The 18631-nt window shown below is 43.5% G+C and overlaps 3 protein-coding genes across 3 annotated transcripts in view; 1 reads left to right on the top strand and 2 right to left on the bottom strand.

Annotated features, from left to right (window-relative positions):
• Positions 1-2873: 2873 nt before the first annotated feature.
• LOC106646689 (uncharacterized) overlaps positions 2874-18631 on the bottom strand; it is a 45646-nt gene continuing 29888 nt past the window's right edge. Inside the window, exons 3-8 of the mRNA XM_023390313.2 lie at positions 8353-8415; positions 4600-4782; positions 4343-4511; positions 4154-4281; positions 3955-4079; positions 2874-3849 (exon numbers count right to left, since the gene is read on the bottom strand). Of these exons, the coding sequence (XP_023246081.2) occupies positions 3417-3849; positions 3955-4079; positions 4154-4281; positions 4343-4511; positions 4600-4782; positions 8353-8415 (1101 nt within the window). The 3' untranslated portion in view covers positions 2874-3416. The remainder of the gene's footprint in view (positions 3850-3954; positions 4080-4153; positions 4282-4342; positions 4512-4599; positions 4783-8352; positions 8416-18631) is intronic.
• On the bottom strand, positions 6302-6815 carry LOC106646690 (uncharacterized). The gene is made up of 3 exons (XM_014362797.2): positions 6715-6815; positions 6482-6629; positions 6302-6416 (listed from the first exon to the last, which is right to left on the bottom strand). The coding sequence occupies exons 1-3, from the start codon at positions 6769-6771 to the stop codon at positions 6310-6312; spliced, it is 312 nt and encodes a 103-aa protein (XP_014218283.2). The 5' UTR covers positions 6772-6815; the 3' UTR covers positions 6302-6309.
• On the top strand, positions 13402-18479 carry LOC149373366 (hepatic triacylglycerol lipase-like). The gene is made up of 6 exons (XM_089597340.1): positions 13402-13456; positions 16187-16286; positions 16424-16572; positions 17479-17714; positions 17838-18081; positions 18167-18479. The coding sequence occupies exons 1-6, from the start codon at positions 13402-13404 to the stop codon at positions 18394-18396; spliced, it is 1014 nt and encodes a 337-aa protein (XP_089453466.1). The 3' UTR covers positions 18397-18479.

Here is an 18631-nt window from a genome sequence, read left to right as displayed (position 1 = left end):
TTTAGTTTCTTTTTCATAGTAACTCCTACTTTTACATTGTAACAACACCTTTTTATTTGTAAAATGCGACGTTTGTATACGCAATAATGTTTATGATGACGTTTAGTATTAACTTTTTTTAATGGACTTGGAAAAAAGTTCAATGGAATCTTCATATGCGAATTGTTATGACAAGTGGCTCGTGGTCCACTGCTCCGTAATGTTAATTTTTAAAGAACCAATTTATGCTTGTCTTTAAATTTCTTAAATATTCTGTCATGAGTCACAGATAATATTTTTTTGTTTAGCTTTACTCAGCAATAATTTTCAAGAGATTTGAACATGAATTTATAATTTCGAATAAATTTCATCATTCACTAGATATCGATAAGTCTCCCCAATACATCGAAACATTGTCATCGTATATTAAGTTCACTCAACAAATGTATCAATAAAATACATCTTATTACATAGTTCCATGAAGCAAAGAAAAAAAATTTATAGTAATTAATCGAAAAGGTTAATAAAAAAAGATCCATGTAATACGAAGAAGGGTATTTCATTGCCTGCACACGTTTCGATGATACTGTTGTATGTTGTGAACAAATTAGTAAATATATTTTAACAGTTTTTCATTTTAAAAGAACGGTATTTTTGTCTGTGAAGTCTCCTCAACTAATTGAAAGGCTGACAATTACTTTCATCTAATAAATTTTACCAGTAAACGTCGATAGATTTCAATTACGCATTAGAATACCAAAATTGTTTAAAACACAGAAAAATACAATTTTAATCAAGAATCATTTCAACATTTTTTGGATTAGAAAATTTTTTTATTAAAAATAAATTTTTGTATATATATTTAATATTTTTGAATTATTAAAATGCTCGTTAATCTAAATTAAAGCCAAAAGCTGACTGTTACGTGCATGTATTTAAATTCGATTATAATGCACTACAGTGACTTGTTTCAAATTTGTCATTGCCATGAAATTCGACTGAACTTTTTTTTAAGTACACCAACATATTTATCAGTTAATTTTTTTTATGTGTTCTTACAGTAACGTACGCACAAGTTAGTACATAACACACTATCACTCATGTTCTCTTATTCGCGTTACAATTATTGCCAAGATTTTGTATCCGTATAATTATGTAGTGTACGATTTTTCGTGTATGTGTGCGCATATCGTTATGTTCACGAACCAGAGGTGTTATTTTATTTTCATTTATTCATTATTTTTAACCCGCATTTGTTTAACACATTGTTACGATTTCATGCAAAGTAAAATCTAGATTTCGGAATAGCGACTAATGACGAGGCGACACTTGACTTTCATACGTTTAGATTCGTTGATTTATCATATACCAATTAGTCTTACTAATTTTTCGTTTTATCTCAATTTCTTTTTTTATTTCAAATATGAGACACCTGCTCATGATTTTTTTTTTATATATATGATAATTGACTATCATTTTTGTATACGTCTACTGTACACTAAAATTAATCACAATGAATATAGTTAGCCATACTACTAATTGATTATTCAATTTGATGATATGTACGTCGAGATTTTCACAATTTTAGTTTTGATTCACTCAATCAATATGTGCATGTACTAGACGTATACTGTTTAGCCAAACTTTTAGGCTCTTAGTATATTACTCTAGGGATTCTATGTACACTAATCGATTAAAAATTTTTGAGCAAAAATTTCGCTACGAACTTGAACCTACCATCCATCGTTTGGTCGCTATTCCAAAATCGAACATTTTCGCACATCACATTATATACACTTTTACGTACGGGCAGGTATAAAATTGCTTTTGATTTTTCGCCATGAAGTTAAGTACCGAAACGAAAGATAAAATTTTCGTTTTAATTGTATCAATTTTTTTCATTTGTTGAGACTATACAGAGAGTTCAAGTTTCGAGTGTCATGCACAGTTTTTTCTTTTTTTTTCACGTTTTGTATAACAATAACAAACGTGCGTTTATTACGTTTGACGTTTTCCGTGTTATATATTTGTTATATTTGTTATATGTAAGCTAATTAATATCACCTATTAGTTCCAGAATAATTCAAATACACGTGTGTATGTATATAGTTAAAATATGTACATGCTATCCTTCATCCCTAAAGTATCTCTCGGTATGTGAATCGTTTGCAAAAATTCTACAACACATTTTACATAGGCTTTTACTATACGTTACTTTATTAATGTCATTTTCATGAGTCACGCAACTCGCAATAAAAGACCAATATTTATGTTTAAAATTTTTTTTCAAATTAATTCTTGACTCTAGTTTTACAGTAACGTCGTGGTGTATTATTGTTGTTGTTGTTATTATCTGCAAAACGTGGTTCGTAAATAAAAAGTACGAAATTTTATCGTCATTATTTTATTTCTGTCGACACCTTTTATCCACTTCATCATTTTGTAAAAGCCTTAAAAACGTCCAAATTTAACATCCCTATTGATTAATTCACTTCGTACTCGAGGGTTTTTCCACGTGTACCCACAATTGATTCGAGCGCTGCCTACGGTTAAAAAGAAATAAAGCCATATTTTTTTTTGTTTTTCCTCTATTAAAAATTTATACTTCTATAAATATACCGCTACGTCGAAGAATATATGATATTACACGTGTATGTATACAGCCTCAACGATGAATCGCCCGTGAAACCTTTGCAAAAATTTCCATAACACAGAGCGAATTAACGCGTACACCGTGTCGCGTGTATCATTTTATGCGCAATACACGTTTTATACGTACGATATAATGTAGTCATGTGCGATGACTGCGAGGTCGCGATGATTCGTCTAAACTATACATGATCTACCGGTGTATTTACAGATTATTATCTACACGTACCGAATACCCCTCTGGCTTTGCTTTTTCACGACAATCTACCGTAGGGTGTGAAACGAACATTTTTGTTTTCAGAGAAAAAAACCATCTCAAAAAAATGTCCATACCGTACCGCTCCCAAACTTGGCCGTTTTGATTTTTTCATCCTCGTCTGGGTCTCCGAGGAGACTTTCAATTGGCGAACTTTTTAAAAAACACACCTACCTATCACCAACCTCATCCTACGACTATTCAACAACACAATATGAACAAACGAGTCCGCGACAAATAAAACATCCGATGCACGAGCGCTGCTGCACCATCAAAGAGACACACCGGTCGGTCGTACATTGAGCCGAGAAGTTGATCAAACGGGGACGTATCGTCAAAGACTCGGTCTAGTGAAAAGAAAAGGAAAAAAAAAAAAAAAAAAAAAAGATGTGAAACAAAAATAGCTCCCCAGCAGCGCTCGCACTTTCGTATAGTCGCAGAGACGCATGTAACGATGTCGTATATTTTGGCCGCTGTCGAATAAAGTAACAAAATATGATTTCACAGGGGGTGGAAAAACGAAATCTCGTGTTCACTTGTCGCGCAGGAGCGCCTCCTCCGCCTCCTTCCTGCGCGCCTTGGCTTCCTTCTTGGCCCGTTTCTTCTCCTCCTTGGCGAGCTTCTTCGCCTCCTTTTGCCGGGCCTTCTCCGCCTTCTCCTCCTCCTTGAGCCGCGCCTTCTCCGCCTTCTCCCGCTCCTTTTCGCGCTCCTTTTCCTTCTTGGTGCGCTGCACCTCTTGCGCTACCGTCAGCGGCTTCGTGGTGGTCTTCAGGTTCGACGAGGTGGTCCGCGTCGACGAGCTCGAGCGCTTGGCCGCGCCTGCCTTGGAGGACGCGCCGGAGGTGGACGAGGCGCTGCCGGGCTTCGACGGGCCGGCTATCGACGACGCGGACGTCGACGGGGTCGCTCGGGACGTGGTCGGCGGAGGCGCCGTCTCCAGCTGCGTCACGATCTTCTGGGCGCACCTGTCGCACCGCGAACAACTTTACTCATCCCGTCCACGCTTGAGAAAAAAAAAAAAAAAAAAAAAAAAAAAAAAAAAAAAAGAGATACAAGGAGTTGTTCCTCACCTCAGCCTCGTCGAGGTCTTCCCCAGCTTGTAGTCCCTCTGGAACTCCTTGATGGGCGGCAGCCTCCGACCGTCCCTCAGCCCCTCCTCGTCCCCGGACACCGACTGCGTCGGATCCTGATACTCCTGGCATATGGAAAAAAAAAAAAAAAAGAAAAGAGAGTAGGGTGGTGTTGTTGATGTGCAGGGTGTATTCGCACCTGTATGCGCAACTTGATGGATTGAGTCTGCGTCTTGCGGAACGAGGCGCCGATGGGCTGCCGGACCTTGCCGGAGCTCCCGGCACTGCTCACCGACGAGGAGGTCGCCGACGACACGGAAGACACGCCTGTAAGCAGTCGTCAGTTGAAGACAAAGTGACGAGGAGTGAAAAGGATGACAATAACAACCTGATAGGGAGGAGGAGCCACTGGCCATGGAGTAGAGGGACGCCGAGGCCGGCACGTTGCCGGAGGTCCATCTTCCGCCCGGGCCCGGCACCCCGACCGGCGCCCCTGTCGCCATGTTGTACTCCGAGGCGCTCTGGGGTAGCACCCACGACTTGCCCGACATCGAGTACTGCAATCGAGATGTCGGTGCATGAAATGTACAATATATACATATACATATATGGATCAGAGGTGGTAAACAAAAATAAAAGACTCACGTCCCGAGGTATGAGCGTTTGCTTTAGTCGCAGGATCTTTGCCCGGCATATGACGCATCTCAGGGGCAGGAGTCGCTGGGAGACGGCCATCTGTATGGTTTTGACGAAACACCGCCGGCAAACGACGCGATGGCCACACGGCGCCGTTTGCATCGTTGCTCTCGCGTTCACGCATATCACGCACTGAAAGTTCACCGAAACAAGGACGCGTCATCACCATCGATACTTTCACAACTTTTTTTTTTTTTTTTCTAAATTTAAAATAAGTATACCATAAAGTTACAAGATTTGTTCTACATAGTATCTATTATATACAACTACTTCTACATTGGCGTGGAAATACCTCGATCCGATAGTATGCAATAAAACTTAATATTTATATAATATAACATACCTACATTGGCTTATACGTACTAAATTGGTATGTTCTACAGGTGTATGTATATACACATATTTACCACCTTGTTTCTCGTGCAGCAGTGCTCGTCCCTTCGGAACTTGGAAGAGCAGGTATACACGCACACTCGTTTCAACGGAGATAACTTTGTCTTGCTCCTTTGTCTTATCGAGGAGGCGCATAAAAGTGAAACGAGAGGCAAAAAAAAAGGAAACAACGTGCCAATCAAGCGTCCCGCGCAAACACAATATTTAATCTGTGGTTCATCGGTGTGGGGGGTAAAACGGTTACAAGCCAAGTCTCGGTACAACGGCACCCGGGAGAAACCCAATACGTCTCGCGGGTAACCGGAAACCGATCGCGTTTCTTGCCAACTAAGTATACACTGTACGCTCGGCCCGAGAAGAGCAAACAGTATGAATGTCTGACGGCTGTTGTACGTCTCGCTGGTCTACGACAGTCCGTGCCCTCATGCATGTGTGTATACCTGTGCTCGCGAGACTTTACACGTCGAGTGAACTATAATACCACAGCTCTCTATCTCAGCGGGGTTGGCTCGCTATATTACATCTACTCCCTCAGGGACTGACTTGGGAAGAATTTGTCACATGTACTTATATGTATCACGCTTAGGAAAAGAGGAACGGGTATTGTTTGTGCTGTCAAAGGTCCAAAAATGCCGTCTCAAAAGGAGTTGTTGTTGTTGTTACAATTCCTCTCCCAATGCAACATTGTCCCCTTTGAAGCGGCCCTTGGAGGAGCGAAGTAATTAAAAATCCGTCGTAGCCAGATACATATATATTTTTTCGTTCTTTCTTTCTTCTTTTTTACCCTTGGCGAGCTGATGTACGTGGAGGTGAAAAAGTGTTTGTCGGAGTATAAAAAGAAGCCGAGAGAGCCAAAAACACAGGAACGAAGATCGCAAGAGTGCACACGTATACACCGAAAGAGGCACCGGATCAAACTTTCGCTGACTTGTCGCTCCCAACGATTCAGCGCCTCGGACAGGACGGTGCCGTAACGAACGGCTGAAGCTCGCACGCCTCCTGATACACCCGCGCCGATTCGTTTTCACGGTCCATCGGCCGAGCGAACCGGCCGGAAATTATTGTCCCCTTTTTCGCTCCTACTCGCTGCACAACCTTCCCCCCTCCCCTATACTGATAACGCTTTCATTTGGCCCTGCATCCGTCCGAATCAACAGCTTGACGAGGTGTACTGAGCCAACAACGAGTATAAATGCAGGAGATGGTGAAAACTTTATTCATTCGATAACACAATGTAGGTACACAATATATGTTTTTCATGTGGTCCTATTCGCTTCGATGGTTGGTGGTGGTGGGCTTGGGCGGCGAGTCTGGTGAGCGTCGTTGGGACCGCAGACCGACTCCAAAACTCGACGGACTGACTATGCTCCTGCCTTAAATGGATCAACATTTTGTACTTGTTTTTACCAACGATGAGTAATTGAAGGACGGAGCATACGGTTAGAGACAAAGGCAGCTGCGGGGGAGGTGGTTTGCTCGGGAGAAGCTGACGAGGAGGCACCGTCGTCGGTCCCCGGTGGAGAGCAGTGGTGGTGGTGGTGGTGGCCGCGGAATCCTCCATCGGGCGGTGGTCCGAAAGGTGGTTGCTTCGTTGGATAAACGAAAAGAAAAAGAAAATAGTTGATTCCATCAGCGTGTGGGAGGAAGGGAAAATTCAGAAGATTTACTTACGGACAGGGCGCGAGAGACCACCGTCCCAACGACGAGCAGAAACAGCCAGGAGTTCATGTCGGTTGATGCAAAAGGCAACGCTGTACGCTTATACGCTTTGCTCCACTTGTATTTATACATGTATAAGGAGCGCGAGGGCGCAATTTTCTCGGCTAGCTGAAATAATTGCTCGGGAAATTCACAATGCGCACCGCGAAATGAAAATAATGCGATATCAACGATCTGACGTCGGAGTATGGAGTCACCGCTGATGCGATCGGACAGACCTCGCTTCCGCCCAAATAACCGCGAGGTGTCAAGCTCAAGGGAAACTTTTTTATCTTTTCTCAACTTTTTTTTTTTTTTTTTTTTTTCCTCCTTGTGGTGAAATATACGATTCAAAATTGTGCAACTCGGACATACACCTACGTATTTCTCCGTTTTGCAATAGCATCGACAGAGTAAACAACAGCCCCCGCAGGAGAACAAAAAAAAATCATTTGTCCTGTCTATTAGCCTCGACGACCGATGGATGAAACAAACCAACGAGACGGGCGCTTTCGGTTTTGTCGCGATATTGTCACCTCTTGCATAATGAAAACGACGCCAACGGCAGCAGCGAAACAAACAGACCTCGTTTCGCGCATATTATGTTATAGTTGTCCGTCACGCCGCGTCCGGTTAATTGCTCCGCTCGCCAAGTTGTTCGGCTTTGCTTTGACGAGACGAGTGCTTATATACTGTCTTGTTACGTATCGCGCGAATTTGTCATTTTACACGTCAAGGCAATCTATTGCACAGCGAACAGCATATTTTGTATCACGTGTTTCTCTGGATGAACAATTTTGAAGCTTCGCAGCACTAATACGTCGAGTAGTGCATGGCACTATACACACAACGAGATAATTAAACGATGCTTGTAGATTTAAACCTGCACGTAATCGCATTAAATTTTTCGCGTGGGGCGAACAAAAAAAAAATACGATCGGCGCACTCGCAACCAGGAGGATATCGGATTAACAATTATAATATCTGCTCTGCATCACCACCACCACCGCCGCCACTGCTGAGAGCACTTCCGACCTAATTTTAATTAAAATCCACACTGGCCCATTGATCCGTTTGAGATCTCCCCCCCCCACCCTCTCAACCCCTCGAGGATGTCCTTGCAAATAACACCACAAAGACGAAGGAGACAAGCTGTAATAGGGCATCCGTTGGAAATTAGGCCCTGTTAGGGCTTGTCTCCCGCCACGGAAGCGCCGAGCTAACTTCGTTTGGCTTCAATTCTCTTTTCTCCCGCTCTCGCTCTTGCCCCTCGGTATACAACGAGGAGACGTCGGGATGGGGCTTGTTGGCGGAAATCTCGTATACCTATTCGCTTGTGTTATCACTTCCAACGGGCGAAAGGATGATTAGTTTGTGAATATTGCTTAGTCTTTTTTTTTCAGTTTCTAAGAGGCCTGTGAAAAAAAAGGTATATATAGGGCTGACAGTTTTATTGCACACCTTCATTGCAATGCTTGTACGATTAATCGTGCGACTATACAAGCTAACAAAGTCTAAACTACGACTACGACTACTGGAAAAACAATATAATTATACTCTACGTAGCGGTATATAGTATGACAAGTGTAAAATATTTACAGTATCGGTTACCTCGTCTTCTTGGGATGAGGCGATTTCCGGCTCGTTTTCTTCCAGTTTGGTCAATAGTTTGTCCTGCAACAGAAAATCCAATTCACGACACATCAGTGGTATATTTATTACATTATTATTATTATTATTATTATTATCAAATGGAATCATGTAAAAATAAACAATACCCTAATATGTGTGTATACGAAAATAGAGGGAACTCGCCGTGCTATTGTGAACCGATAAAAGCCATACCAGCAAATCGGAGGATCAAAACTCATACAAGCCCATACGCGTGAAACCCTTTAGCGTGTAGAAATAGGTACACCGAGTGTACAAAGGGAAGCCAAACGCGAATATTTCCTCTCTTTCGCGCTTCGACATACATACACGTGTAATATGCACATTTATATCGCCAACAGCAGTATATTATACGGGCTTTTCTCTTCGACTCGCCGTTCAACCATTCAAAAGCGATTACAAGCTTCGCGAACAAGCCACTATCCATCCCAGTGACGTTCTTCTCTTTATCTCTTGACAATAAACGGCTCGAGGAATACACGTGCGCGTATATAATACACGCGCCAGAGCGCGCTTTTATGTGCACCAGCTTCGTAAACGAAGCGAAGCGCGAATTATCAAACAATACAACAGAAAAAAAATTGATTGAGTGTATTAGCTTACTGCTGATTTTCACGGTATTTCACAATAAGATTTAATCCTCATTCGTCATAATCACGTTAATATGCCGTAGAAAATCAACAATAACAGTTGGTATTCAGTTTATTAGCTTCACACCTTCCTAAATTGGAAAATGTTATGGCAAATAAAATATGCATCTATATAGTTAAGAGCTTTGTGGTCGTGTTGTTTGCCTTTGATTTTATTGAAACGATAAACATAACATACTAACTCGTTACCTTGTTTTTACCGCATACTGAATCATGTTTGACTTTAACTTTACTAGAATGATAAATATAATATATACTCAATTAATGAACGACTGAGTCACAACTATATGACAACGCAAAAGTTTTTATATCAGCTTTATCTGAGAACGAGATAGCGAGTCCAGATCTATCGGAAAAAAGTTATGAATTTTTTTTGTCTCTATACAACTTTGCTTTCACAACTTTGGTTATTGGGGTATATGCATCGGCCTTTTGGAGCTTGCACCACAAAGCGTCAGCTCTGCCGGGCGCAGTCGAGTGCATGTGTATATTATATACAGCGAGGTATATAGTGGCTATACAGGTCGGGCAGTGGTAACGGACAGCTCGAATTAGCCGTCCAGGCGGGCCTTTAACCCTTTCCCCCCTTACCCCCTTCACATACAAATATACATCCACACGGAGACGCGTCTGTTGCACCAGCTAAGGGTGTACATACATACCTCCCTAAGAGCTTCTGGTGGGTATTAGTGCCGGTGCTGGACCACGTACATGTATATCTCGATGTATATACATGTACACGTTTGCTCTGTGTTTGCTTTTTCGCGAGCAGTCGGTGTAAACGTATGCGAATGTGTGTGCAGCCGGCTACCACCGGCTGACTCTATCTGGGTCAGGGTGGCTCTCTTTCGCCGAGATATTAGAGGGATGATGCGCAAAATATCCCCACCACCGGCAGCACCCAGCAGCCGGGGGAGAAATTCCGCTCACAGCTGCTGACGCTGACGGGGGCGCGCACTCCTCTTCCATTTCCTCTTTCTCATTGGATACGCGTGTATATATGTGTACGTACTACGCCTTGTGCACTTTTTTTTTCATTTGAGCTTGATTAACTTGGGGATGCCTTGTGTTTGGTATTGTATTGAATTATTGATAAGTTTCGCGCCATTAAATATTAAAAATTGCTCCTTCGATCACCTGTGGTTGATAATTCATTTTGTGCGTTGGTACAAGATAAACGGGATGCCACAGTGGATCAGACACGCGTAAGCACATCAATTATCAGAAGAGCATCCTCTGAGCTGTACCTATATACATACTTTGCCTGATTTAAGTGTGCATTTACCATCCGAACTATCGGAAGCATGCACGTATAGGACGTATATTTATGTAACGAGCGTATAGAGAGTATACTTATGTGTCCATGCATGTACGTTTAGTCGTAAAAACTACACTCTCCGATGAGCATAAACTTCGGAAAGTAGCTCGTGTAATAAAAATACACTGCACATAATGTATGCCGCAAGGTTCTCTCGCGGTGTAATTTTTGCTTACGTATATATATATGTACACACCTATGTACAGGAGCAAATGACGCATACACAAGATACAGAGAGCGGAAATTACGATACGCACAAAAAGGGATCTGCATTGCTGATGATACACCTAATGATAATTGTAGTCTTTCCTTTATTGAATATATTTTCTCCTTGTGGGACACTCAAATTTGTCCATACCCTCGTAAAAATGTTCTTTTAATAATAATAAAAACACCCTTTTTCCTTCTTTCCAAACTATGTAACATTTATAGTATAGAGTATTGTCGACGTGAGAACAGACACGCAACCTGTCGAAGATCGAAGATGGGCTATAAGCTGCGAGCAAACATGTCCTAGCTGTGCTCTTCGTATACATGTTATACACGGACGGTCTAACTCTTGATTTATGCTTCATTTGCTAAAGCTCCGCGCGTGCACAGAGACGTACGGGGTTGCTTGTTCGCGGCCCCTCTTTTACCCGGTGAATTGATATCTGAGCACGCGCGTGACGCGTTACACACGCAAAGGGAATTTCTTTGGCGAAATTGAAACTGAAAAGGATATTCTTGCTTTGCCAGCTAAATGCATTGTCAAATATTTCAGGGTGACGTGGGAAAATCGGGGAAGGCCGTCGTGGTTCAAGGTCAGTGCCAAAATTCTATTTTGCCACGTCTCTACGCGAATAAGTAGGGCAGTTTTTTTTTTTTTTTCCTTCATTAAATAAATGTGTGCGCTGGTATACGATATAATATTATGTTGCTTTTGAAAGGAATAGTTTACATCGGGTCCCCCCGTCCGAGGATCGGATGTATTAATGTCGGTGAAAGTTCCTTTTTCTCTGTATGTGAGGCACCAGGAAAATTCATGCTTCTATACCGTGTTGTTGGTTGATCCGCTTATATTACGCGTGGCACGCTTGCGATTTTTTTCCTCCGTACCACGCACCGCGCGTAATATATTATAGGTCATTGGTAACCTGTTTCTATTCATTTTTTTTTTTTTTTTTTTTTTTTTTTTTTTTTTTTTTTTTGTTAGACAGTGAAACGGTGCCTTTATATGGCACGTTGATTTTTTTTTTTTCTTCAATCGTTTCCACTTGAATGGGTACACTCTTTTGGGAATGTTTTTTCGATCAAGTCGGTGGAAAGGAACACTTTGTTTTCGTGGAAACCACGCCGTAGCGATGTTTCATCGTCAACAAATGAAATTAGCTTACAAAGGACAATGGGGTTTTCATTCAATTCCAAAAGAACAATTAGCAACTTTTGGGAGTCAAAGATAAGAAAGCAATTAAATTAAACGTGATCACGAATTGATTCACCGAATCTCTCTGTGCGAAGTTTTAACACACCCGTGTCACGTATTTATCTCCTCATTGTGCAGAGCATAGGTGCGAATTATAATACAAACGAGCGAGCGTTTGCCCAACTTTTGCGGATGTACCGAGTGCGTAAATTCATCCCGATGACGTTTTTATGGAATTTCACGGGCAATGAAATTACCTCGGAAGCTCGTTAATTTTTTATACGCATACAATATATTGTGCCCCTACCGGCTAGATTTTCACGGCAAGGATATTATTGTACGGTCGAGCGCCGAAATTACTCGAGTCATTCATAGATTCGACTCTGACGTTGAAATATGCGTGTATACCTACGGTGTAATTATGCAAATGCGTTTCCGATGCGTCAAAATCTTCATATTCAACAGGCGCGCTCATTTTCCTTTTGTTCCCGTCGTAATGCTCGTCTTTTCGCTCTACTTGGTTCTCAAACGTGAAATTATCTTTTTCTTTCTTCTTTTTATTTTTCATAATCATCATTGTGCACTGTACAGTCCATTTCTTCGAAGTCATTGGACTTTTTAATGAAAAAATTGCCAAATTAAAACGGTGGGACCGGAAACTTGTGGACTCTCGTCTTGCGCACACTTTTGTTACACCGATCTATTTTCTCTTCATTGCTATAATTTGTACCCAAAACAGCTAATCTCGCCTCCAATTTTTCCAAAAGACAAAATCACGATCCACCGCTAAAATGGCACATATCGTATGTTTTTCCGGCTCTAGCCGATATACGTACCGATGCATCGCATGTATAGTACCTGTACATGTACACTTGTACACGCGCATACTCCATTGATCTTCTAAACGATATACGCGGAGAGCCGCTTTCTTCGCAATTATGCGTTTGCTATGAAAACCGGTTTGGCGCGCGCAAGCCCATACAACTGCCCGGATTTTCTTTTTTCAGAAAACATTATACGAATCGGCGATTTTCAGGGTCAACTCGCGTGACAATTAATATCCCCCCCTCTCTTTCTCTCTGCAAGACATTTGACTCCTTTTCAGCTAACGTATACCTGCAAAAACAAACTCTCCCCTTCCGACATCTGTCAATCCTAGCGTGCGATCCGTAACCATCGATTATCCGCGCCAACCTGTATTTAAAACAGCACCAAAGGCACAAACAAACAAGAAATCCCCTGCCACTCAGAGACAAAATAAGTAGTGCACAATGACAGCACTTTTCCTCTCGATACAATACCACGGTACGGTTAACTGAATGTATACTTGGCGCTCGCCCCACCCACCTTATACCAGGCCGGCTCTCGCTTTTCTCTCCCCGGAGGACTGCTCTGTTTTCTTTTTTTTTTTTTTTTTTTTTTATCAGCGGAGTGCTATCACTGGCAGTGCGAGGCGTCGAGAGGTGTACCGGTGCACAGGTGGGGGAGATCCCGTAGAGGCGAGTACAGCAGCTGGGGTCCAGCGTCACTCTTCCTTCCGCGGACGCACGGGCGCGCGCTACCGAGGCGCCGAGCTCGGGCCTGTGTGTGTGTGTGCATGTCTACCTCATGGCAACATGCTGCCCGGCTTCGTCACGCCGCTTCTCTGTCGGCTGTTCCTTTTTTACAAAGGTAATGGGCTGACATGTCCTTTTTTCCTCTTTTTTTTTTTTTTTTTGTTTTTCTTTCACCAAAAAGGAAATTTAGCGATTTCTGCCCTAATAGTGCGACGTGATTCGCTCGAGTGTCGAGAGTGGTGTTTTGTTGTTGTTGTGAAAAGCCTGTGCTTTTTTGTTGTCCAAAAAGATCAAATTTTACCTTCGAGTGCTCGTTTTTTGTTTTCTCATTGACAACCATATACCCCGCAGCACGTGAGTACGTCATATATACACATTGTACGGCATCGTTGGCAGAGTGAACCCGCGGCGTTGATTAAATTTCAGTGGAAAATAATAACAAAACAAAAAAAAAATCTCCGATTCTCCGAATGAATTGTTCAACCCGCGCGCGATTGAATAGTGAAAAATCATCCCGAAGCGTTTGGACCTCAAAACAGCTCGACCGCAGTGGGGAAGGGGAAAAAAAAAAAAAAAAAAGTTCGCAATGATTCATCAGACCAGCGTGTACCCGCGTAATTTATGAATAAAAACCAGGGAAAAACCTCTCGCGTTTTCGACCGCGCACACCTGCAGCGGCGTGTAGCGATTTTCCTTTAGCCGTGCGTTTCACGGTCAGTCGAGCGCCGAATAAACTTTCATCTGCTCACCGGACCGCGCCACCTGACATTTCGAAAGCTTCCAACGTTTCTATCGATCATTTCGAACCAGAGCAATACCCACTGATGAGTATTGTCGCGAAATGTGCATAGAAAGCGGGTAAGAAAAAAAAAAAAAAAAAAAAAAAAGTTGTTACGCAACGCGGCGACATGACAATAATGCGCGGAAAGTAGCGCGCGGTTGTTTATTAGCGCGCCCGTGAAAACGAAAGCACGCCTGCAGTCCCAAGCGTCGCACGGCGGCCCGATGAATGGACAACAGTATAGGCCGATCCCCTCTCTTTCCTCGCGTGGGTATAATATGTACTTAATGCGTTGGATGTCGAGCGCGGTGATTTTTCGCCGTTGTTTTTCAACCGGATGTGTTATGAGCGACGATTATTACCGATCGCGCGCATATTTCGCGCCCGGAGCGATTGGACGAGATACACGTTCGTAAGTAGATCGGTACACGTATCGGTATGGGCTGTGGGTGTTTTCCCGCTCGAGTGGAGGAAGAAGGTGATTTTTCGGTGTCGTTTTGCGCGTGTGTTTTGGTCAGATATTTTTAACAAGGGCGGGGCAGGTGGTTTTTGTTTGCCTTTTTTTTCCCATTGATAATCGAGGAGTATAATGCTCGAGCGTCTTGCATGCTTGGCGAGCGGCGCGCGCGGTCTAATTAATACGGGGCTCGTTAGACCGTGATTTCTCCGGGGAAGCTTCAATTAAACGATTCGCATTAGAGAGAGAGAGGGATGTGTGTGTAAACCTACATAACGCGCTTTTCCAAGTATATAGGCCGTGAAGTTTGCGCGTACATTCGTACTGTTTGCAGGTGTAACGAGCAATACGGAGAGTTTACTCTGTACTCTAATCTGTGGAGTTGGATATTTTTTATTAGGATACGTATGAATTACATTATCTGTGAAACAATATTTGTTTTTTTTTTTTGTTTTTTTTTTTTTGACATAGTCACTTATGAGTGCCGGGAAGCAGCAAGACCTTAACATTATCACACAATTTTTTCAAAAAATTTCACTTTGGTCAGAGTTTACAATTTACAAGTCTATTGGCACCAAGTGTATTTTATTTTGAGATTATAAAATTAAAATATACATCATACATTTTTTCACGTCAAACACTACATCGGTACCAACATTTCATTCGCGAAATCTTGATTTCGATCTCGTTGACTCTATAATTCTATGGAAGTATCAAAAAAGTGCAACCGAAAAAAAAAACAAAAAACCACTTTTACCCTCGTGAGAACGACACAACGCAGGGATACACCCTCTATGTGTACTGCGATAACAACGCTTTAATACCCCCAATACGAAAATTCTCCCCCAATCAAGAGGTTCGCCCCTTTTTGCTGTTTCCCCCTATATTTAATTACCCACGTCCCATCGCCCATATGACTCTGGCGCTTAAATCTCCTCCCTCCTCTAAAAGTGACGTTAACGCTGTCGTCGACACTTTGCGATTGTAATATTATTTTCTCCCCATTTTCCTCGGCAACTCTCTTGACACTCCGTATATACACCCCCGATGTGGGGTTATCGAGCTTGCGCGCCACGGCCCCCCGTGGTAACTCTCGATTTCCACCTCGGCCGTGACGTTGCGCTTCCTCTACCCATTTCCCTCGTATGTGGTACATCCCGCGAGGCACAACACTGAGTATGTTAATACACGCACTTCCCATCCATTTTTTTCATCATCTTCATCAAAAAAACACGCAATTGCCTAAAGATACAGACTCTCATTTACAAGCATCGACGCGATCGGCAACGATGTTACACTGCACTTTGTCACGGTGGGAAATGGTATAATATCGGTTGGAACGAGAAAAAGTAACGAAGTCGATTTTTTCCTGCCAGCTCGTAAATACATACATATACATGTGCACGCGAGATCTCGTGACGCGGATCTGTTGTATATACTTGAGGAGCTCAAACGGTATAGTTCAAAGCGAGCCCTTCACTTACGTATAGTCGTGGTGGAAAGTGATGGAATATTCCGCACTTTATTCTTGACACTTTGCCGTAATGTGTAAAAATGAAAAAAATGAAAAAAAAAAAAAAAAAGTAATTTCCATTGATCTGTCTCAGGTGAAAGTCCCGTCAACCTGTCCCTCTTTCCGCCTGGACAGTGCCTGTTCTGTTGCCCTGTGAATCTGGACCGTGACATACTCTACCAGCTGTACACCAGGTACAATATATATGTACACCAGCGCAAGTGTAAAAATCAATTTAAAGATAAAGCACAATCAACGTCATTTGTATATATAACGAAACCGCGTGCCCTTACTCGTGTAAATAATAAAACGCTTGAAATCGTGCCCAAAGGAGGAACCCAACGATACCGCAGACGATACAACCGGGGAACCCATGCAGCTTGCGACGGAGCTTTTTCAACGCCAGCCAGCCGACCGTGCTCTACATACATGGCTACAGCGAGAGGTCGCCCGGCACCAGTGGCGCCAGCATCAGAAATGGTTAGTACCACATTATGAATCTGTTGGTATAAATAATAATAATAATAATAATAATAATAATAATAATAATAATAATAATAACTAAAGACACAAGAGTGCATTTATTTCATATGCGCGCTTTATTAAATTAGTCACGGGAGAGTTCCCGTACAGGTAGTATCAGGTGCCCATGATTATTAAGTGCCAAAACGAACCGAGCGAGAGAGTAAAAAAATTGGGCCAGTCGAGGCTTGAGGAAAATTTAAGGGGACGAAAGGGGCTCAGACGGCGGGCGTGTAATTCGAGGTCGGGACAACATCATTTACCCGCCTCTCCTACGTGCACTATACTCCCAGGGGAGGAATCTTTTTTTTTTTTTTTTTCTTTTTACTTGCCGCCCCGTTTGCGGCTTCCGCCGAGAGGAGCCCTCATTCAGGGGGTAAATGGGGCGTCCAACGAAACTGGGGGTACTCGGTATTCTCGACAAATCCTTTGACTCCCGCGTACCGTGTAATTTCATCGAAACGAGCACGAAGGAAAGGAAAAAAAAAAAAAAAAAAAGAGTTGAATGCCAATTTATCGGTCCTCTTCTCTCACCTATACATCGATGAATAATGTACGGCTCGTACAAGTACAGACGCTGTATATAGATGAACTGCCGCTCCATAAAAAAAAAAAAAGGAAAGAAAAATCTCTATCCCAACACTTGTGGTTATAACCCGAGGGAAGCTTCGTTGTATAGTACCTACTCGGTGCAGGCGACGGCGGATCGTAAAGCTCTTCAGCCCATTGCGTATCAGCGTCCTTTTCCTGCACGCGCGCAAAAACGCCCCTGCACCTATACACGGCGTTATACTGATGCGAAAAGAAACTAGTACAACGATTCCTCTTATTCTATGATTGGCGTTATTGAAAAGTCTTTTCCAGCCTACCTCTTCAGGAACAACTTCAACGTGATACTGGTCGATTGGTCCAAGCTGGCACCCATGCCGTGGTACGTGAGGGCCGTCACCAACACGAGACTCGTCGGCCCGCACATAGCGATGACCCTCAGGTGGCTCGAGTCCATCATGGCCTTTCGCCTGAACCGCGTCCACGTCATCGGCTTCTCTCTCGGGGCGGAGGTAGCCGGCTTCATGGGGAAGGCCCTCTTCCCGCAACGGGTGAGCCAACCACCATTTCCCGAAAAGTCTAATTCCCCTCTGAAGCGGCTCTCTCGTTTGCACCTCGGTGGGGGTTACGCGTAAATACTCGAAATGGTAATGGTATGGTTTGAAACACCGCAGGTTGGGAGGATAACGGGCCTGGACGCGGCGTACCCCTTGTACATGGACACGGGCCCCGAGGGCCACCTGACTGCCTCGGACGCCGAGTTCGTCGACATCATACACACGGACGGCGGAGTCCTCGGGTTTCCCTTTCCCCTGGGCCACGCGGATTTCTATCCGAACGGGGGCAAGGGCCGCCAGCCGGGCTGCGACATACCCACCGTCATCTCCATGGGCCTGAACATGATCATCAACCGCATCAGTGAGCTTTTTGTTTTTGTTTTTATAAGTATACATATACCAGCTGATTTTGTCTCAATGGTTTGTTGGGTTTGCTTGGCGAGCAGTAACGTGCAGCCACCACCGCGCCTGGCGCTTCTACGTCGAGTCCATCACCAATCCGTCCGGCTTCCCGGCGAGCCGCTGCCCAAAGTGGAGACCCGAGCTCCGGATGCTGTGCCAGTGGAGGCCGGACGCCCTCATGGGCTACGCGGCCAGTCGGCGCCTGAGGGGCATGTATTACCTCCGCACGAACGCCAGTCCGCCCTACGCGAGGAACTCTAGTGGCTACTGTTGAGGATGACCGTGTGCCTTGGTCGTTGTTGTGTCAAGTCGACCTGTGTGCACCCGTCGTCCGTTTGACCTGGATTTTTCGCCGCAGTCGAGGAAAACGCGAGCGAGGATGAGTCCGCGTTTCGCACCTTCGAGTACCGCTGTGCACTCCGTGATTGGTTCTTTTTTTTTTTTTCTTTTTTTTCGCCCCAACGATGGAGAAAGCGCAGGTATCGAGACTTTCTCGCGGAGAGACAAAG

This window comes from Copidosoma floridanum, unplaced genomic scaffold, assembly GCF_036245765.1.
Source record: "Copidosoma floridanum isolate Cflo_tuat_1 unplaced genomic scaffold, Cflo_Japanese_pri ptg000032l, whole genome shotgun sequence".
NCBI classification, from domain to species: Eukaryota; Metazoa; Arthropoda; class Insecta; order Hymenoptera; family Encyrtidae; genus Copidosoma; species Copidosoma floridanum.
Note: the sequence above shows the minus strand (reverse complement) of the source record. Positions and strands in the feature narration are given on the sequence as shown.